This window comes from Helobdella robusta, assembly GCF_000326865.2.
Source record: "Helobdella robusta unplaced genomic scaffold HELROscaffold_10, whole genome shotgun sequence".
NCBI classification, from domain to species: domain Eukaryota; kingdom Metazoa; phylum Annelida; class Clitellata; order Rhynchobdellida; family Glossiphoniidae; genus Helobdella; species Helobdella robusta.
Window position 1 is genome coordinate 830,863 of NW_008703571.1, and position 24,342 is coordinate 855,204.

Consider the following 24,342-nt stretch of genomic DNA (forward strand, 5'->3'; position numbering starts at 1 on the left):
GTTATTTTTTGAAGTTTGTGTGTGTGTTTGTTTGTGTATGTGTGTATGAGTGAGTGTGTATGTGTGCGTGCGTGTGTGTCTTGATGGAATTAGGCATGAGTATCGTAAAAACAAATAAAAGTTAAAAGAAAGAATTTGAATAAAGTAGGCCGCAAAAAACATTTTCTGATTTTTTCAATCTTTAATTTTTTTCATTCGTTTCTGTTCACTTTTTCCTTCATAATATTTTTTTTTGCTCATTTTTCACTGCTCTGAAAGTGAAAATAAAAAATGAAGAAAAAGGCAGAGAAAAGAGATGATGGAAAGAGAGAGAATGAGATAATTAAGGGTGAAAATAAAAAAATACGACCACAAATTGTAAAAAAAAGAATAAAATAGAGAGAAAGAGAGAGAGAGAGAGAAAGAGAAAAAATTAAAAAGAGATAAAGAATAAAACAACAAAAAGGACAGACTGCTAGAAAAAAAAGATAGAAAGAAAGAGATAGAGAACAAAAGGAAGAGAAAAGGAGATTTGACGTCGCTATCGATTGTATGGATCTCAATTTATTTGTTATCAGCATCTGACACACGGAAGTAACTCTCTTCAGCATCCTCCCACTCATTTTTCCATTTTTTCCCTTTTGAAAAATTTTTCCCATTTTAGTAACATTACAACTGTTACAACTGTAGTAACAGTTTTCGTAGTAAAGCAACACCCGTGAAGATAATAGTAGCAACAGATGTGGGATCATGTAGGAATAATAATATTATTATAGCAAAGTATATGCGTTGTTTTTTGGGATTATTAGTTCTCTTATAATGTATTTGTACAACTATAAGTTTGTTTCTTTCCCTCTCTCTCTCTCTCTTTCTCTCTTTCTTTCTCTCTTTCTCTTTTTATCCCTCTCTCACTATTTCTCTGAGTGAGTGCTACACGAATGAAATAGAGATGATGATAGGCATAGAACATGATAGGCATACAATTGAGTTATTGATTTTAAGATTGAAGTAGTTGTGTGTTACCGATAAAATTATTTTATAAAAATTTTTTATCCAGACTTATTCTATTCATTAAGTTAATCATTCGCTCATTTGTTTTTTTTTATTCATTCATATAATCAGGCATTCATTTATTCATTCAATCATGCATCCATTTATCCACCTAATCAATCATTCATTCAATTATTCATTCTCACGATCCATCCACATCCATTATTCCACCCATATCCATTTCATCCACACACACACACACACACACACACACACACACACACACACACACACACACACACACACACACCAGGTAATAACTACCACTAGCACCCATCCGTCCACCACTCCGTCCCATCACCATCACGTCCCCAGGTCAACAACAACACAAACACTCAACATCTACAACAACAGCAGCAGCAGCAACAACAACAATAACAACAACAATAATAATAATTATAAAGTCAACGATCAACAACACATACATCGACATCAGTATCATTCCAAATCACTGTCAGCACATTCAGCGTTACAAGTTCGACAGACGCATCAGCAACAACATCATCCACACAACAACAACAACAACAACAACAATATACACGTCAACATCAACAAAACATCGACTAACGCTACCTCGAACAACAACAACAGCAACGACAAAATGTTCTTATCTCCAAACCTGCCACCTGGCGACAACATATCACCACCCCTCCCCCTCAGTAGCAGCCACAGCAAACGATTTTCAACAGCATCATCGTTCGATTATGATGATGATCGTAACACTTCTGGAAAATCCCGCTGGAGAAAAACCTTCAAGTGTTTTCCATGCTCAATCGAAAACGAAAGTGAAACTTCATTCCCGGTCATTCAACCGGACGGCTGTTTCTTATTTTACTGGCTCGGGCTTGTTACAGTTGCGGTTCTTTATAATCTTTGGACGCCAATCGCCAGAGAAGCGTTTCCGGAACTTAATGACGCGTGTCCCATTTTTTGGCTGGTCACTGACGTCATCTGTGACCTCGTTTACTTGTGTGACGTCATCGTCCAGTTCAGAACGGGCTACCTGGAGAAGGGGTTGATTGTCTACGATGGCAAGAAATTGGCCAAGTGAGTAGTGATCATCATAACTATCATCATCATCATAACTATCATCATCATCATCATCATCATCATCATCATAACTATCATCATCATCATCATCATCATCATCATCACCACCACCATAGAAATTACACCAGATCTCGAAACTTCCTCCTTGATGTCTCATCTCTCACTCCCTTGGATCTCTTGCAGATTCACTTTCCAAGTCATCCAATACTCAGGTTATGATAATGATAGTGATGGTGATGACGACGACAAACATGATGGTGATGATGATGATAATGATGACGATGATTATGATGATGATAGTGACGATGATGATGATAGTGACGACGACGATGATGATGATGCTAAAGATCAAAGGCAAATTGAAAAATATCTCGTGCAATATCGCGACACAGATGATGGCGTTAAGACTGGCGGTAATAAATAAGATGATGACGATGATGCTGCTGCCGCTGCTGCTGATGATGATGATGAAGAAGACGACGACGATGATGATGAAGACGTTGATATCGCTACTACAACTGCTGCTGCTGCAGATGATGATGTCGGATACGACAGTGATTATAAGAACGATAAAAAATCAACCGGCTAACCAACCGAATAACCAACAAGACAACCATTTAACTAATCAGTTTACAAATCAACCAACCTACCATCCAACCAGCCAACCAACCATCCAACAAACCAACCATCCAACCAACCAACCAGCCAACCAACCAACCAACCAACCAACCAACCAACCAACCAACCAACCAACCAACCAACCAACCAGCCAACCAACCAACCAACCAACCAACCAGTCAACCAACCAGTCAACCATCTAACCAACCAACCAACCAACCAACAAACTAACCAACCAGTCAACCAACCAATTAATCAACCAACCAACCAGCCAACCAACCAGTCAACCAACTAATTAATCAACCAACCAACCAGCCAACCAACCAGCCAACCAACCAGCCAACCAATCGAATAGAGTCGATTCATCCATCTCTATATTCACAGATCGGACGCCATGTTTGACGCAAATGACGTCATAGAGAAGACGTGCGCATTCAGTGGGAAATAAATAAATAAAAGCATCCATTTAGTCACCTAAACTATTGCAATAAAAAAATAAAATTTTGAATGGATGGATGAATGAATGAATGAATGAATGAATGAATGAATGAATGAATGAATGAATGAATGAATGAATGAATGAATGAATAGTATAAATAAATGTAGGTTGATACAAAAAATTAAATGTAGAAAAAAGAAAAATACCTCCATGTAGAAATTTGATTACCGCCATAATGAAATTCAAATAAATTCAATAAATGCGATCATCTTTTCTTATTCATTCATTCGTTTCTTCCTTCTATCTTTCATTCCTTTTTTAATTAATTCATTCTTTCATTCATCCTTTCATTCATTCGTTCAATTCATTCATTCATTCATTCATTCATCCATCCATTCATTCATTCATTCATCCATTCATTCATTCATTCATTCATTCGTTCATTTATTCATTCATTCATTCATTCATTCATTCATTCATTTATCCATTAATTCATTTATCCATTAATTCATTTATTCATTCATTCATTCGTTTTTTTTATCTTTCTATTTATGATGGACAGTGCTGGACAATCTTTTTACGCCTCGCTTTTTAAATTCAATAAATGCGATTATTATCTGTCATTCATTCGTTTGTTCGTTCATTCATTCGATCGTTCATTTATTCATTCATTCTTTCATTCATTCATTCATTCGTTCGTTCATTCATTCATTCATGATGACAACGATGATGATGATGATGCTGGTAGTGAGGATTGTGAAGCACATGTAACGATAAAAAATGATTCAAAGAAATTCAAAGAAGATCATACAAATACACAAAAGTACGGAATACCTCTCCTTATTTAATATTAATGAGTTCGCGTATTATCGCTAGAATACCAAAGAATGATAATACCCAAGAGAGAAGTACATAGATAGAATATAATGAAACAAATACCGCTACATATTTCTTTGTTCGTACCAACATCTTCTTATCAAATTATTCTGAAAAAATTTATCAAAAAATTGTTTTTAATGGTTTCATTCAACTTATTGAGACACATAAACACGAACACGCGCACACACAGGCACAAACACACGCACACAAATACCGCAAACACACATACAGCAAACACACACACATTTTTGTTCATATTTGTTGGTACTTTGAATCCATAATAATAAACGTAAACTCGAAAAATAAATAAAAAATAATAATAAATATACAATAAATTAATTTAGATTATAATAAAAAAGAGTTACATTTATTCAGCTCATTAACCAACCAAAAAAACCAATCAGCCAACCAGCCAGCCATTCAACCAATCAATCAATCAGCCAACTAACCAGCCAAGCAGCTAATCAATCAATCAGCTAACCAGCCAGCCAGCCATCCAATTAACCAATCAATCTATCAGCCATGCAGCCAGCCAGCCATCTAATCAATTAATTATTCAATCAATCATTAAGATGAGTGAATAGATAAACGTAAACGGTCAAAAAATAAACAAACGATAATATTATAGGACGGTTACGTCATGAATCAGAGGATATGACGTAACGAAAAGGGATGGGCGAGGGACTGGAAAATACGCGTGCCGCAGAGAGATACGCCGTGATTTAACGAGAACTTATGATGTCTTTTTTCTTCTCTTCGTTAATTTTTTAACGTGCATTTTTTGCTCTGCATTTCTGCTGTTCATCGTTTCGTCTCTTAATGTAGATATTGTTTTGTTTTTGTGTCAATGCGTTTCTGTGTGTGTTTGTGTGTGCTTGTGTGTGTGTGGTGTGTGTTTGTTTGTGTAGAGTTTGTTTGTGTGTGTTTGTTTGTCTGTGTGTACGTGAGTCTGAATTTTTTCTTATTATAAATTATTCAATTGATTTAACGACGTCCGCTGAGCCTGAGCAAGTCTTTAAGAATATGTTCCATTGAATGCTCGTATGTTTGTTGAGGTGAAGATAATGATATCAAGCCATCATCACCATCATCATCTTCGTCTTCGTCATCACCATCATCCATCTTCATCATCTTCGTCGTCGTTGTCACCATCACCATCTTCATCACCACCATCGCAATCAGATTTATGAGATTTCTCAAGGCATACCGCATCTACCGTTTTGTTTACATGGTGGAGACAAGGACCGCCTACCCCAACCTATGGCGTGTGGTCAACCTGTCACATGTCCTTTTCCTCGGCTGCCATTGGTTCGCCGCTTTCTATTACCTCATCTCCAAGGTCTCATGAATATTAATTACTTTTACATATTTAAATGTCATGACATGCTTCAGGTTTAACAATCACTACATTATGACCGTCAGTATGCTGTTCTTTATTTTTTATCATAAAGATATTTTTAATTATTTATTATTATTTTTTAAGATTTTAAAACAATTTAACAGGCGGAAAATTTTGAGACCAGTTGGAGTTATCCTCGTCCTATTGGAAATCACTCTTCCGTGGCCCAAAAGTACCTGAGGTCATTGTACTGGTCCACTCTTACCCTTACCACCATTGGAGACTTGACACCGCCGGAAACAAATTGGGAGTTAGTCGGAATTACTGGTGTGGTGGCTGTTCTGATGGTGATGGTGGTGGTGTTTATACGAAAAATTATGCCACAAATAATATTGATGTATAATCTCACATAAAGATGAAGATTATGATGGATGCTATGACGTCAATGTTAATGATGATGCGAAACAAAACAACGCCATGCGGTGAGAAAAAACTACAAACACCCAAAACTAAAATTAATGTCGGTAGATGTAACTGCAAAAGCTACGGCAACAAAAAAAAGATGACGTCACATAATGCGCGCGTGACTAGACGCCATATTGTAAATGTGATAAAAAATGGAGTAAAAAAAACTGTCAAAACGTTAATTACTCAATCACAATAAAAATTTTGCAGTGGCGGCAAAAGCAGCAGCAGCAGCTTAAACTGCAGCAACAGCAGCTTCAGAAGCAGCAACAGCAGCTTCAACAGCAGTAGCAACAGCAGCTTCAACAGCAACAAAAACATAATCACAGTCGTCTTAATATAAAATTTAATAAGGGCACGAACACTTTAATGAACTTTAAACTTCAATGTAAACAAAAACCTGGCCCAACATTGCAGCGACAACACTATAAAAGCGTTAAAGACACAACAATAACAACAACAGCAGCAGCAGCAACAACAACAACATCAACAACAACAACAATAATTAAAATAACAAAACCAAACCAAAAACAAGCTTAAATAAATTCAGCAACACGGGTAAATGAAAACAGAAACATCGGAACGCGCCAATAAAACGCATCCATCGATCATTTCCGGTTTAACAGTCACGTGTCAGCCTTTGGCCATATTTGTTTTTTTTCTCTCCGTTGATGAAGTGAATAGTTAATTCTTGGAAGCGTTACGACATTTGTGGAGTGATGGGACGCTTGTTTTGTGGTTCGTTGCTCTTTGCTATACGCCGGCCGGCCAATTGAGAAATGCTACGTCATATATTGGGAATAAATAAAATGGATAAATTTATTATATATAATAATAATAATATATTATTATTATTATTATTATAATAGACAGACATTCAAATGTATAATAACTATATTAAGACTGATTACATTTCTCGTTGTACGCATTTTATATCTATAATGGCGAGCATCGTAGACTACTTTCTCATTTTAATTCATTTTATTTTATTTTATTTCACTGAATATTTATTTCGCCTCTTTTTTGGAAAAAATAAAAGAGTTCCCATTATGTGAAAATTAATGTTTTCATTGTATATTTTTTTATGTTTTAGGTCTCGTTTTTTCATTTTTTAATCAATATATTTAGTTTATTATATTATTTATCATTAATTTATTATATATTCATTATTAATTTATTATGTATTATTATTTATTATTGTCAAAATTTTTTAAATTTTTATATTACTGTTGCTATTACCACTACTTACTACTACTACTACTACTACTACTACTACTACTACTACTACTACTACTACTACTACTACTACTACTACTACTACTACTTCTACTACTTCTTCTACTACTACTACTACTACTACTACTTCTACTACTACTACTACTTACTACTACCACTACTACTACGACTACTACTATACTACTACTGCTTTTATTACTGCTTGTCAATATATTTTGGATCTTCCATCTCAGAATCTTCGATTTCAGAAAGCCTCGCTCGCCATCGTCTGAGAGGTCAAACAAACTCGCGCCCCTTCCTATCTGTCGTTTCGACTGATAACCATACTGATCATTAAAGGGCTATAATCAAACATTTTTGTTGTGACTGTTTTCAGAAAATAACTCCTCCAACAACTAACGCATGTTTTGCTATCGTTCATAAGTTTGTGTTGCTAGGTAACGTTTTGTTTCGTTTCGTTGGATGCTAACAACTATCACTCCTAAATAAAATGAGTTATTTACGACAATTTTACAATAATTTCAAAATATTTTTGTTAAAAACTGAAGATTGTTACGTATTTTTGTCAAGGGTGACCATTCTCAATAATGTTTTTTATAAATATTTATTATCTTCTTATAGTTATTCATTATTGCTGTACTACAACTATAACTTAATAAAACTGCTTTTACTCATAACTACTATTAGAACTATTGTTTCTACAATCTACACAGCTACTACAACTACACACAGCTACTTTTAACATTTCCTCAATTACTATTTCTTACTCTCTCCGCTACTACTACATTCAGATGGTACGATTTTCTAAAAAAAAGTTAGAGATTAATTTTTTGTAATTTTTTTCCTCCTTCAAAATTCAGAAAATGAAATATGGTTCCCAAATGCAAAAAAACCATTTATCATTTGGGAAGATGAATTTTGAAAAAAAAATTAAAGAAAAATGAAAAAAATAAAATTATGCAACAGCCAGCCCATTTTGCTACATCCATTTTCCCACCTATCTTTTCCTAACGATGTTGTTATGCTTCTCACTTCGTAAATATTTTCAATTAGTTAGTTTTTAATAAAAAAAATATACAGACGAAAAAATAAAAACTATTTTTTGGTTATTTTTTTACTATAAGCTGAACAATATTCTGAAAAAAAATTCATTTTGATCATTTTTTTACTATAAGCTGAAAAATATTCTAAAAGTAAAAAATGAAACAACCAACAACAGGCAGAACATGCAAACTTGGATAAACATACAAACAATCACATACACTAACCCTCATACACACACACACACACAAACACACACAGACACACATAAACACACACAGACACACACAAACACACACAGACACACACGTACACAGATTAATGTAAAGCATACAAGATAAAATGGACAAGATGGAGTCCTTAAACGTACACTCCAGTGTACGTATACACAACATCCTAATACAAACAATGTCCAAAAGTGTTGTGTGTGTGTGTGTTGATGTGTACATTGCATACTTAATATTCAGCGTTCCGGATAAATGTTGTATGTATGCATGAACCTGTATGTGTTTGTGTGTGTGTGTTTGTTTGCGTGTGTGTTCGTGTGTGTGTGTTTGTTTGTTTGTTCGTGTGTGTGAATATGTTTGTGTTTGTAATGATGGAAAATTTTACAACTATTTATTTGTTTGATGGTTTTGTTTAAATTATCTCTAGCTAGCATAAGTTATGTACACTATAAAATGAATGAGACAAAACATTATTTTTCAAATTTTATTTACAATTAAATATTTTTTAAAATTAAAACACTATTTTTTTTTACAAAAAAATAGATGTCTGTACTGTAAATTTAATTGAAAAAAATAAACAAAAACATACAAAAACGTACAAAAACGTACAAAAACATACAAAAACAAACTAAAAACAAGCAAAGACGTCTATGTCATATCCATTTTTTTCTGCACTACAAAAGATTTACTCGTGAATGCAGATGCGTCCCGACAGTTATGAAGATGATCCGTACAGAAGACGCATACAAACAAAAAATTGATTCAAAAGATAAATGTACACAAACAAACAAATCAAAAAATTAAACATACACTAATTCATAAACTAAAAAAACGCCCAGAAAAATTTAAAAATTTAAAAAACATACACACACAATTATGCAGACAAGCAATTACTTACACACATATTTTGATACACACAAAAACATTAAAACTTTTACAAACAGACAGACGGACAGATAGACAAACAGATAGACAAACAGACAGAACACAAGCAGACAGACAGACAGATACACATACAAACAAACCGCCTATTATATTGTGAACATGCACGGAAACTATGGATGTACATTTCGCGCCTGTCTAACCATAAATATCGCTTCCATGTCTACATGTATTTTTATAAAATTTTTTATTTTTCATACATTTTTGTATGTTTGCATTTATTTTTCCATTTGTTTGCATACGGTCTTAATACAAAATTTGATTAAGTTTTTGGTTCTTTTATTTTATTTTTTTTTTCATTTTTCATTCTGTATAATTTTTTTCGTCACATTTTATGTCTAGGGTCCAAAAAAAATAATAATTATGTATTTAATATAACTTTTATAAAAATCACATAAACATATTTCCTATCCATGCATGTGCAATGATAAAAATATAACCAAAATTATTATTTGTTGTTTTTTGTCCGAATGTATGCGTGCCTGTGTGCGTGTGTGTGTTTCTCTCTTTCTCTCTCTTTCTCTCTCTCTTTTTCTTTATCTCTTTCTCCATCTCTCTCTCTTTCTGTGAATGTGCGTGTGTATGTTTCTCTTTCTCTTTCTCTCTCTCTTTCTTTATCTCTTTCTCCATCTCTCTCTCTCTCTTTCTGTGTATGTGCGTGTGTGTGTTTTTCTTTCTCTCTCTCTCTTTCTCTCTCTCTCTTTTTCATTATCTCTTTCTCCATCTCTCTCTCTCTTTCTGTGTATGTGCGTGTGTGTGTTTTTCTTTCTCTCTCTCTCTCTTTCTCTCTCTCTCTTTTTCATTATCTCTTTCTCCATCTCTCTCTCTCTTTCTGTGTATGTGCGTGTGTGTGTTTTTCTTTCTCTCTCTCTCTCTTTCTCTCTCTCTCTTTTTCATTATCTCTTTCTCCATCTCTCTCTCTCTTTCTGTGTATGTGCGTGTGTGTGTTCCGCTTATTTGGACAAAATGTTGGGGTTATTTTGAAAAATAAACAGAGCTGAACAAATGAGTTATAAATAAATAATTATAATAATAATGAGAAAAAATATAAATAACAATATTATTAATAATAATAAGAACAATAACACTGAGAATAATAATTGCTATAATAATATTGAAACATAGCCTATTCTGTAATGTTTAACGAGTGGTTTATTATTAGCTTTGCTGTTGTTATTCACACTATTATTTATACTATGTTTATAATTAATAATATTAATATGTTATTATTATTATTAAATATATTATTATTATTATTCTTACTTTCTTTATTAAATTAAATTCTAAAATGTTTTTTTCACATCAAACAACCTTTTTTTATATTTAATCTTTTATGGATAATAAAATTTTCGGTCACGTGATGGAAATGACTTGATGAATGGTGACGTCATTTCTCTTGATTGTTTTGTATTTCGATGGATGCACGCTCCGATGTCTTTGTCTGTCAACTTGGTTTAATTGTTTTGTTTTTGTTTTTGGTCTTGTTTCTTTGTTTATGTTTTATTTCTTTGTTTATGATTTGTTTTTTGTTTGTGATGTTTTGTTTATACTTATTGCGTAATGTTTATATCATTGTTGTTGTTAATTTGAATAACAGTTTATAGTTGTTTATTATATTTCTATGTTTAATGGTGATATGTCATTGTCTGGCTGGTTTGGCTTATTTTGTTCAACTAACTTTTTTTAAAAATTTGTTTTTTTTGGTTCGTTTGTAAGAATTTGTGTTAATTTACATAAAATTTGTATGCATTTGTAAACTAGTTTTTCTCTTCTGCTATTGATGTTTCTTATTGTTTGTTTGATGCTTTTAAAACGTGTCTCAAGCAAATTACGCTGACCTGTTCGCAGCAACTGATGTCGTTTGCAAATTGTTTGTCGTGGCGAACAGGTTACTTTTTATTCTTTGTTTGTTTTGTCCGCGAGTTGTGCTTTTTCATCTAGAGATACTTTATCCATCGGTTGATTCAACGTAATATCGCTTTCAATATTTTATCTATGGTTTTGCAATCATTGCTGCTCTAGGTCTATCACTTTCATTTCCGTCATACATTTTTTATATATATATACTATTACTACTGCTGCTGCTGCTGCTACTACTACTACTGCCGCTGCTGCTGCTACTACTACTGCTGCTGCTTCTACTATTACTACTACTACTACATTTATGAAATTTATCTCAATATCAACATCGTCTTCAACATCATCATTATCATTTCTATCATAATCATAATCATCGTCATCATCATCGACATTGACGATGATGATGACGATGACGATGATGACGATGACGTCATCATAACAAACAATTCCTCCAATAGAATAGAATTTATGATGCCCTAATGAAGTTTGGCTACTGCGCTCGTATCATGATCATGATGAGGATAATAACACACACACACACACACACACACACACACAGATACACACACACACACACACAGATACACACACTTACACACAGACAGACAGATAGATACGCACACACACACACGCGATACACACACATAGACACACAAAATATACCCCAAAAGGCGTACTTCCAATGCAATTTATGTGTGCTAATACGCACCTCTCTCATGCTCTCTCCCTCTGTTTTTCTCTCATTATTTTACTATCTCTTCTCTCTCCCTCTTTTTCTCTCTCTTTCTCCCTGTATATATATAGAGAGAGAGAAAAAAAGAGAAAAAGAGAGGGAGTATGAACAAGACAAAGATATAATAAACTGACAGGACAAAGCAGATTGAAGCACTTTGCACACACAGAGGATTGTGAAACCCTGAAATATTCCTATATAAGCACCGATGATTAGTAAAATCGAAATAGGACTAACACGCTTCATCATAAACACCAGCGGTTTTCTCATTAATTTCAATAAATTGGATAATAATTATAAAATTACCGTTAGAAATATTTGAAAAGCTCAGGCGTAAACTTTCAAAAACTAAAAATCCGGTAGATTTTATCAAATATTGCCCAAACACACACACACAACACACACACACATACATATAATATATATATATATATATTTATATATATATATATAGTGCTTAAGTTTATATTTGTATATATATATATAAAGTAAAGTACTATTTTATGGTTTAATCTTACTAACGTTCCACTCTTTCCACTTTTCCCGCTCAAATGCTTCTACTAATGTGCGTGTGTGTGCGTATGTGTGTGTGGATGTGCGTGTGTATGTGTGCGTCCGTCGAAAAACTTGTCGTTGCGTCTGCACTTAAATTAATTTTAACATTTTTTTTATTAAACTGTGAAAAAATGAGATATTTGTCCATCCATCCATCCATCCATCCATCCATCCATCCATCCATCCATCCATCCATCCATCCATCCATCCATCCATCCATCCATCCATCCATCCATCCATCCATCCATCCATTCAATCAGTCATTCAACAGTAAGGCAATAACTTTTTTTTTGATTGAGTGACGGAACAATGGAAGAGCTAACATTGTCGTTCTTCTATTCATCAATCACTAATATTAACTTTTATTAATATTATTATTAGTATTTGATTATTATTTTATTATTATTATTATTAAACACAAACACGTGAAGTGCACAAAAATACACACACATATACATACAAACACATATGTGCATGATACATGTGCAAACAAAGATTTCATAAACCTAAAAAAAGGTGCGTTAAGCATGCAATTAAATAACTTACATGCCAACATTTATGCATAGAAATTAAGTTGATATACAAACAAACTTATTAACAAACAAATAAACACACATATAAAACAAATATACATACAAACATAAACATACAAAAAACACCTCTCTTTTTTTTACATTCAAGTGAAATTTGATTGATACGATTCGTTTCTATGATCACTTGATCAGTCTATCGATTTATTGTCAAACCATTTATTTTTGGTTTGTTTGTTTGATTGAAAAGTTTGCTTTTTGTTTGTTTGGTTGGTTCGTTAAATGGTTGATTAGTTGGTTGTTTGTATGATTGATTGTACAGTTGATTGATTGATTGATTGATCGATTGATTGATGAAGCTTGAGGATTGATTGAAAAACTTTATCTTCAAATTGAAATCGACAATAATGATCATCATTATTACTATCACCATCATCATCGTCATCATCACATCCATCATCATTACCATCATCGTCATCATCGTCACCATCACCCTCATTCTCATCATCGTCATCATCATCGACAGACACGTTTTCACCATAGTCAGTTACCTAATCGGTGTCTTCGTCTTTGCCACCATTGTCGGTTAGCTTGATTATTATTATTATTTTTTATTATTATAGTTATTATTATTATTTCTTATTATTGTTATTATTATTATTTATTATTATTGTTGTTGTCATCACTCATAAAATTTATTCTTCTTCTTGCTGCATTGTCAGAAATTTTTTCGGTGACGTCCCTGTCACGTCATAATCTCTTTCAACGTTGTTGTCATTATTATTGTTGTTATTGTTCTCTCTCTCTCTCTCTCTCTCCCTCTCTCTCTCTTTATATGATAAAGATATATATATATATATATATATATATATATATATATAAATATATATATATCTTTATATATATATATATATATTATCGTTATCGTTAAACTCAATGACGTCATAATCATTTTCATCATCATCACGTCATTATCATCGTCTTCCTCTTCTTCATCACTCTTTGTCATTTTCATTTTCATCTTCTTCATCTTCATCATCAACTTCATTTCTCCAATCAGGACAAGTTGGCAATGTGATAACGAATAGAAATGCAAGCAGACAAGAATTTGAAAGGCTCTTGGTGAGTTGAGGACAACGACGATGATGATGATGATATTATGACGACAACGAAGACGAGATGAAGATGAGATGATGATAACGATCATAAAAAAATTGATGAAGATTAAGATGATGGTTGCTGCTGCTGCTGATGATGATGATGATGATGATGACGATGATGATGATGATGACGATGATGACGATGATGATGATGATGACGATGATGGTGAGGATGATGATGATGACGATGATGGTGAGGATGATGATGATGACGATGATGGTGAGGATGACGATGATGACGATGATGGTGAGGATGATGATGATGACGATGATGGTGAGGATGATGATGATGACGATGATGGTGAGGATGATGATGATGAAACCGAGAATGACGAAAATGATGACGACGATGATGATATTAATGTCAAAATTGATGACAATTACGATGACGGTCACACATAAATTGCCCGATTGTTACAAACAAACGTCACCGAACAAACACAATCGGCATGTTCAAGTCGTTATTTCGATCATTAATACTAGCGGTGGAACTTTTACGATGCAATTTTGATGAGCGTAAAACTAATGATGCTGATATTTACTTAGGCCTACACACACACATACACAACTGTAAACACACACACACATACGTACATACACACACACACACACACACACACATACTCGCACATACACACATACATGTACACACATACATACATACACGTATACATTAACATCACATGGACACGCATACATACAAACAATCATCCCATCATCACTATACACATAAGCGAACACACATAAGCTTACACATTCACATACACACATAAACACATGCATAAGCACACACATAAACACACATACACAGAAACATACACACATAGACACACAATTTGCGAACATTTACACGGCGCAAATATGCGTTGCAATTAATCGAGATATTTAAATAACAATAGTAGTAATGAAAGCAGTAAAAGTTTTAGTAGTAGCAACATAAGTACTTCTAATAGTCAGAGTAGTGTTATTTAGAGTATTGATACTAATTGTAGTAGTAGTAGTAGTAATCATAATGATAGCAGCGATGGTAGAAGTAGTAGCTGTAGTAGTAGTAGTAGATGTGGTAGTAATAGTAATAGTCGTAGTGGTAACAGTAGTAGTAATAGTTGTGGTAGTTTTAGCAGAGATAGTAGTTGTAGTAGTAGTAGTAGTAGTTTTAATCATCTGACCTATATACCAGCCAAAATTGAAACAGTTAAACAGTGTTAAAACGTTAAAGTGTACGTTTGTGTACTTGTGTGTGTGTGTATCTGTGTGTTTGTTTAGGTAGAATTGTAAATTTAAATATACAAATGCGTGTGTGTAATTGTATATATGTATAACATTCCGTACGTACGTGTGTGCGTGTCTGTATGTGAGTGCGTATTGATGTGTGTATGCTTGTATATATGTGTGTAGGCTTGTATATACATTATATATGTGTTACCTATGGTACCAGGCTGGACGACTCTTGTGTTCGTGTCAGTTTGGGACTGAGACTCGGTTTACCCATTTTAACCGAGTATGTTTGTTTATGTGGGGCCAATGTTGAACCCCTGGGCTACCATGGTCTTTCGTGTCGATTGGGCCCTGGTAGACAGGCTCGACACTCGGCCATGAACGACTTTTTGGTCAGGTGCTTTCAGAGGACAAACATACCCACAATTAAAAAACACACGGGTCTTAAGGAGGAAGGTAGCCTCAGGCCCGATGGGTATACTATTTCACCATGGGCGCAGGGACGTTCCTTTGCTTGGGATGTTACGTTCCCTCACACCATAGCTGAAAGGTACATTAATCTTACCTCACAGGAGGCGGGTGCCGCTGCCTTAAGAGCCGCAAACTTTAAAAATTCAAAATATGCGGCTCTTGCAGAAAGCAAAATTTTTCAGCCAGTCTGCATTGAGACCTTTGGTCCAACCGATGCTCAGACTCAGAGTTTTCTGAATGAGCTCTGTAGCAGGATTGTAGAAGTATCGGGTGACCCATTAGATAAGAGTTATGTAAAGCAATCTTTTTCTATTTTACTTCAAAAATATAATTCTTTCTGTATTTTGGATGGAGCGTTAAAATACCTGTCTGTGCGAAGCGTTTAACATAGATTAAAGCTGAACCCGGATATGATTATTACTTCCCTATAGTTCTAATCAATTATGGGTTCATATATATGTGTTTGTGTATGTGTGTGTGTGTACGTGTATATGTGTGCGTGCGTGCGTGTGTGTGTATGTTTGCATAATTATAAATGGGCGGAGGCACGATGCAATGTTACTCAGTCCAAACAATCGATCGAGTCCAAGCGTTTAAAAGTTAATCTACACAACAAATCTTTAATCCAATTGTGTTGTTGGTATGGTATGATTTGCTGCTACATGTTCTGTATTCAGGAATTTATTTTTATTTTGCTCTCTGATGGTATGGTATGCTATGTGTGTGTGTGTGTGTTTGTTTGTTTGTGTGTGTGTGTGTGTGTGTAGAATTTGCTTGTATGATTATGTGCTGATAAAAAATAAAAATGTCTGAGTTTAAATATTGCTATTCATTTTTATCATTTTGTGTATTATTGAGTATGTGTATATACCTTTATAGAATGATTGATTGGTGTTCATTTTGTATTTTGATTACGGTGTGTGTGTGTGTGTGTATGTGTGTTTGTGTGGTGTGTGTTTGTATGTGTGTGCGTGATTGTGCGTGTGTGAAAAAATTTCCTTAAAACTAAAACATCGGTATATTAAGTTGTCATGATGATCTTTTCTTACAAAAATGACTGGCCAATAAGCTGCAAAAAATGAACAAAACAAAAAAAAGTTAGACAGAAGCCCGGATAACTATCATATATCATCAAATCAATTCATCTTTCCATTTCGTTAGATTGCAATTAAGATATAAAAACGAATGAATGAATGAACGAACGAACGAACGAAGGAAGGAATGAATGAATTAATTAATTCATTCATTAATTCATTAATTACTAATGAATTAATGAATATATAATTAAAAAAAATGAAATAAATATGCAGAGTGTAAGACAAACGAACAAATAAAAAACTGAAAGTGAATGTAGATTGTAAAAACGGGGAAGATAAGATTGGTGTACAATAAATCTTGGCGTAGAACCTCCAATTTCAAAAATACATTTTCCAATTCCGGTATCTTGCTTCAATTTCTTCTGATAGATGTGAGACATGTGTGTGTGTGTGTGTGTATGTGTGTGTGTGTATGTGTGTGTGTGTGTCTGTATGTCTACACACACACACAAACGTACATACGTGTTCAATCTGGTTGTATATTTCTTTAAACACATGTACTATATCGTATTAATGGGCGTTTTGGGCTGTAAAAAAATTTTTGACTGCCAAATTTTTTCAAATTTTTTTTCAAATAAATACTGTTATTATATGCAAAAGATGGTGTGTTTGTGTACACACACACTTTACACTCACACACACGCACACTCACACATATACAAACAACGTATAAACTTTCTCTCTCTCTCACACACACAGTCATTTCATGCGCACAAATTTACAAATAGAAACATAAACTTTTATTAGAGCATACCCAATCAGGTGGATTGCTTATATCTCCAAAAAAAATACAAACCTTCAAATGCCGACACACATAAAAATGAAAAACAAAACAAAACATCATGTGTATTTATTTGTATACATGAACGTCAGAAAATAAAGATACGCAAATATGCGGGGAATCAAATTTCAGCGAAGGTTGTCGCAAAAACAAGTTGACATTTTTTCTCATCAACGCATCAATTATTGCTCGCCTTCAGAAACCATCATCGTCGTCGTCATCATCGTCGTCGTGATCTTCGGCTTCATCTTTGTCGTCATCAGCGTCTTCATCGTCATCTTCGTCATTATTGTCATCATTGCCCAACGAAAGATTTTTTAATTCTCCGAATGTTCATTTATTTTAGCCGCATCTTAAAATAAATCACATCTATCAAATTTCAATAAAGCTTTTTTTTGTTATTTTCAACAGAGTTTTCTTCTCATTCATTATTCAGAATAATTCTCACCTCTGTCTCATTTTTGCCAAAATGTTGACGACTAATCGTAGTTTTATTGAAGATTTTGTCATCAAATACTTTTTTTTTACAGAAAAATCATCAAAAAAAATGTTTTTATTTTCAAAAATGCGTGAAATTTTTTGTAATTTTTCCCACTTGCTTTATGACAGTTGAGAAAATTAAAAAATACCCGAACAGATCTTTCCTATCACGTGGTTTCTCCTAATTTTTCATTATTTTTCATTTGTTTTTTTTTAGTTTTTTTACTTTTCGCATATTTCTTTCATTTCTGGACTTGGAAACTTCATATTTCTAACATTTTCAAGTGTGTTGCACGGGTAGTAAGCTTGCTCGAACTTGAAAATTTCAATTTAAAAACAGTCTAATTTATAAATTGATATTTTAAAAAATTATTTAAAAAACATAATTTGTGATAATTAAACTAATTATTAAAAACAATATCCAATAATTAGACTAATTATCATAATTTATTATAATTAATATTCATTTTAAGGACGGGGCCAAATCTTACATGCGTCATCACAGCGTTCCAGACGAGATGCAGCGGCATGTTCAACGCTGGTACGATTACGCTTGGTCCAGGTTATTGATATTAGTTAGCCTGATTCATATTAATTGGTCTAATTAATGTTCACGGGAGTAATCATAATATTGAATTGAATTAAAAATTCTTTTATTCAGCAAAATATCACAATAATAAATTATTCTATATTTATATTATTATAATATTTAGCAAGATAATTAATTTTTATTTCTAGATGTTATTAAAAAATTTTGATGACCTCTATTTTTTGGTTTCGAAAACTGAGTCTTGTTTTGTTTGATTTTTTAATTTTATTAGATAAACTTTTAAATTCATTTGCCTTTGAAGAAAATAATATGATAAGTAATGAAAATAACAACAACATCAACCAAAACTATAACATTAAAATCAAACAAAACATTAACAACAACATTAACAATAACACAACAACAACAACAACACAACAACAACACAACAAAAAAAACAACAACACAACAACAACATCAACAACAACACCAGAAACAACAACAACAATGATATCAACTCAAAACACGGCAATACTTTAAAAACATTTTCATGTCGCACACTTTTAGCAACAAAACATGATGAATATACATACACTTGACTACATTTATTTTCACACAATGCTTAGTTTGTATTTTTTTGTATGATTTTGGTATTCGTGTATTCCAGAGGTAGTTATGCATTCAGGTATTTGCTTTTAATTCTATATAAATACATATATTGCCGGTACATATAGGTTTAAATGAATGCATATAGAAATTCACACACAAACATATCTATGTACACATACACATACTTATAAACAAACATATACATGAACATACACACAAATATATAAACATACATTAACGTATACAGACACATGAACCTAGGATACAAACACAGACAAACAGACAAACAAACAAACAGACAGACAAACAAACAAACATACAAACAAACATAAAGGTTTTCACTCATACGAACAAAAAGCATACGTTTATTAAAGCAATATTTTGCTGGAAAGCTGTCAGAACACAATAAGAAAGTTTATTTCCCTTGAAATTAAAATTTACCGCCCTTTTATAGGACTCAGAAGTTATTTGCAGAAAATAAAACACATGCCTGAAAACATAAACACACACACCACACACACACACACACACACACACATTTACACACGCACCACACATACAAACACTCACACACACACACAAACACATACAAACACTCACACACACACACACATATACACATACACGCGCTTAGCAATGAATATAAACATAACCGTAAACATACAAAACACGAAAACATAAACATTTATTAACTTGCATAAACGTCTTTCAACGAAATCATAAACATACCACATCGTAAGATCGTATATAAAATTATAAACTCTAGACAATTGTAATTAAACATACACATAAATATACACACATAAACACACACCCATACAGGCATGTTTACACACGCGCATGCACACATACAAACACACACACAAAATAAACAAACACTTTAGTCGCCAAAACTTAAACAGCCATAGACGTATGGCTGGTTTGTATGACATCTGGAGGCAAAATACACACATACACACATCACACACACACACATACCACACACCACACACATACACATAAACGTAAATAGTTACAATGTATCACGATGTATTACAATATATCAGAGAACTTTTGCAATGTTATAAATAGACACCAATAAACCAAGGTAATAAAATGCTTGTGAAATATTAGACTTTTATACAAACAAATTTTGTTGCTATACTTGATACGCATTTAATACAAACTGGCGATACTTTTTGTAGATACCAACATACAAAGATATACAAAGAGATACAATGATATACATAAAGATACAAAGATATGTAATGACATACAAAGATATACAAAAAGATACAATGGTATACTTAGACATACAAAGATATACTAAGAAGTACCATAATAAGCCAAGGATAAAAAACACGCGACAACTATCTTGCATTAGCGGATTCTTACATTTAAGATATTTTACTCTAATTCTCAGTCACTTTTCATCTACATTCTTTCATTACTTTTGTCCTTCTTTCATTTCTTCTTTCTGTCTATCTTACTTTCTTTCTATCTTTCTTTCCTTTTCTCTCTTCTTCTTTTGTTTGTTCATTGTGTCTTTCTCTCCTTTTATCTTTCTCTCTCTCTCTCTCCACCTTTTTTTCTACCTCTATTTCTTTTTCTCCTTCTTCCATTCTCTCGTTAATTCCTTCTCACTCTCTTTTTTCTCCCTCCCCCTCTTTCTTTCTCTCTCTCTCATTTTCTCTCTTTCTCTTTTTTCTCTCATTTTTTTAACTTCCTTCTTGATTTCGATTCTTCATTCACTCAGCTTTTATGACAGACTACAGTCGATCATTTTTTTTATTGTCATTTTTTTTTAACTTTTATTTTAGACGTCATTTGTTGCCTCTAACTTCGTTATTCATTCATTTGAATTTTTATACACACTCTTTCTCTTTCTCTCCCTCTCTCTTCCGCGTTTCAACTCTCTCTCTCTCTCTCTCTCTCTTTTTCTTTTCGTTTTCTTTGTATATTTTTTCCTTTTTTATTGCATCATTCTTTCTTTCTTACTGTCCATCTATTTTTCTCTTTGAGGATTGATAATTGAGTTCTTGCTAGACCATCAATTTCCAACAACAACAACAACAACCACAACCAGAACAACAACAACAACCAGAACAACAACAACAACGGCAAACACAACCATAACAACAACCACAACAACAACCACAACAACAACAAATGCACTGCCATTATCCCATCGATTGAATGTTTTTAACGTGTTGTTGTATGTGATGTATTCTGTGACATCATACTGCCGATGTATGGCAAGATAGCGTAATGGTTAGGGCGTCCGTTGCTGATGCCTTTGTGACTGGCTTTGAATGCAAGGCGCGGATTTAAGCGTGTCTACATGTTGACACTTTTAGGAATTAATAAATTAGAATTATTGAATGTTCTGTCAGTTTGAACTATATGATAAAATCAATAGTTATTTGAAAACCAAGCGACAAACTAGTCAACTAATCACATCACTAATCAATCAACCAATCAATCCACTAACCAATCAATCAGCCAGCCAACCAACCAACCAACCAACCAACCAATCAACCAACCAACCAACCAACCAACCAACTAACCAACCAACCAACCAACTAACCAACCAACCAACCAACCAACCAACCAACCAATCAATCAACCAACCAATCAACAAGAGGATGTATGAACGGGGGCGGGGACATCAACGCGTTGGGAATCCTCCCAGATAAGTTGAAGACAGAATTGGCGCTACACGTCAACCTGGAAACACTCAGAAAAGTGATGATGATGATGATGACGACGATGATGATGGTGATGAGGTTTATGATGAATTTGTTGATGATGATGATTTATAAATGGAGATAAAAATGATGATGATGAAGAGGATAATGGTGATTTTTTTTTAATTAATATTTTCGTCATTCTCATTGTCCTCTACCTAATTAGGTCACGATATTTCACGAGTGTGAGCCTGAATTTTTACATGACCTAGTTTTGAAGATGAGGACTTATATATTCACCCCAGGAGATCTCATTTGCCGGAAAGGGTAAATGAATGATTGAATGAATGAACGATCGAATAAATGAACGGGTGAATGGATGGATGAACGAACGAATGAATGAATGAATAAGTGAGTGAGATGGTGAGTGAGTTAGTGAGTTAGTGAGTGAGTGAGTGAGTGAGTGAGTGAGCGAGCGAGTGAATGAGTAAATGAATGAGCGAATGAATGAATGAATGAATGAACAAACGAACGAATGAACGAACAAACGAACAAACGAATGAATGAATGAAAGAACAATAGAATGAGAGAGCGTATAGTTGAATGAGTAGATGATTTATTGCTTTAGTTATTGAGCCATGATAGATCGGTTAAAATTTTTTAAAAATTTGATAATAGAACAGATGATTTATTAAACTATTTTTATGATTATTCGACAAAAAAAACTGACCGCTATATAAATTCTGAATTTTCAATCAACCAATCAGAGAGGTGGCCAGGGAGATGTTCATCATCGCCGATGGTCTGCTAGAAGTTATCAGGTGATGATGAGGATGATGATGATGAGGAGGATGATGATGATAGCTGGATGATGATGATGATGATGAAAATAATGAAGGTGCGGACAATAACGGTGATGATGAAATGTGATGATTACATTATCATCATCTTCGTTTTTTCCTCCCTCATCATCATCTTCTTCTTCTTCCTTGCCACCATCATCATTTTCTTCACTACTATCATCATCACCCTTACTTATATCATCACCATCATCATCGCCACTATCATCATCATCACTATCATCATCATCACCACCATCACCTACATCATCATCATCACCTACATCATCATCACCTACATCATCATCACCTACATCATCATCACCTACATCATCATCACCATCATCACCATCACCTACATCATCATCATCATCATCATCATCATCATCATCATCATCATCATCATCATCAGTGAGAATGGTGAGATACTGTCGAAGATGAGTGCCGGCGATTTCTTCGGCGAGATAGGCATACTGAATATGGACGGGGGCGTCAACAAGTCAGTCTCGTGATCAATCATCGTCATAATAATAATAAGAATAATAATAATAACACAAATAAATAAAAAAAAATAATGATAATGGTAATGATAATAATAATTACAACAACAACAATAATAATAATAATAATAACAACAAAATTTAATATACGGTCAGTTCATTCATCGGAGGTATAGAAAGAGACTCATTATTGGCAATGCTATACAGCATCGTTGGCATCATAGTCACAGTCATCACGACTATCATCATTAACATCGTTATCACCATCACTATTTCCACCATTAACTAGAACATCATCATCATCATCATCATCACAGACGCACGGCAGACGTACGGTCAGTTGGTTACTCAGAGTTGATCGTTCTGTCCAGAGACGACGTCCTCTCAGCACTCAGGGACCACCCGGAAGCGGAAGTTGGTGACGTAATAATGATGATGACGACAACGACGAACGTTAATTAAGATAATGATGATGATGATGATGCCGATGATGCCGACGATGATGATGATGATTAAAATGATGACAGTGATGATGATTATGATGACAGGTACTCATAAAAGAGTACGGCCACCGGCGCTTACACGAGTTGGGAGCGCGGAGGAGGAAGAACATGAATCCGGAAGCTGGCGTTCCGGCTGTCAATCAGCTGATTGGCAGCATTGTCGGCATGAAACAGCTGGCTAATAGGGATGCGAATCCTGATCCCAATGCTCCCAGGAATAGAAAAACCTCACTGGTCTGTTTAGTTGCGAAGATTATTGGCTCGTAATAAATAACTTGAAATGTCGTGTAGATTAGAGGAGATTCGAACCAGGACACCGTGGCATTGCTTGTGCGATACAACAGCCTGAAACCACAAAAATTCTTTACTTTTGGGATGATTCAATGAGACAAATGTCAATGGAGAGAGAAATTACAAAATTAAAATAATTAAAAAGAAATGAAAAAAGAGAACGATAAACAGAAAGAGAAGGAATGGAAGAGGATGAGAGAAAGAGAGAGAAAAAAGAAAGAGTGAGAGAGAGAGAGAAAAAGAGAGATTGAAGAA

General features: G+C 33.9%; 1 protein-coding gene across 1 annotated transcript in view; it reads left to right on the forward strand.

The window, feature by feature from the left end:
- Positions 1-23,755, forward strand: part of HELRODRAFT_71626 (hypothetical protein) — a gene marked incomplete at both ends in the record, with an annotated part of 35,755 nt that extends 12,000 nt beyond the window's left edge. Inside the window, 12 exons of the mRNA XM_009011794.1 lie at positions 1,816-2,076; positions 2,196-2,291; positions 5,198-5,354; positions 5,519-5,664; positions 13,470-13,528; positions 14,004-14,065; positions 18,624-18,712; positions 21,910-22,012; positions 22,181-22,281; positions 22,722-22,775; positions 23,206-23,292; positions 23,611-23,755. Coding sequence (XP_009010042.1) covers positions 1,816-2,076; positions 2,196-2,291; positions 5,198-5,354; positions 5,519-5,664; positions 13,470-13,528; positions 14,004-14,065; positions 18,624-18,712; positions 21,910-22,012; positions 22,181-22,281; positions 22,722-22,775; positions 23,206-23,292; positions 23,611-23,755 — 1,360 coding nt within the window. The remainder of the gene's footprint in view (positions 1-1,815; positions 2,077-2,195; positions 2,292-5,197; positions 5,355-5,518; positions 5,665-13,469; positions 13,529-14,003; positions 14,066-18,623; positions 18,713-21,909; positions 22,013-22,180; positions 22,282-22,721; positions 22,776-23,205; positions 23,293-23,610) is intronic.
- Positions 23,756-24,342: the final 587 nt, after the last annotated feature.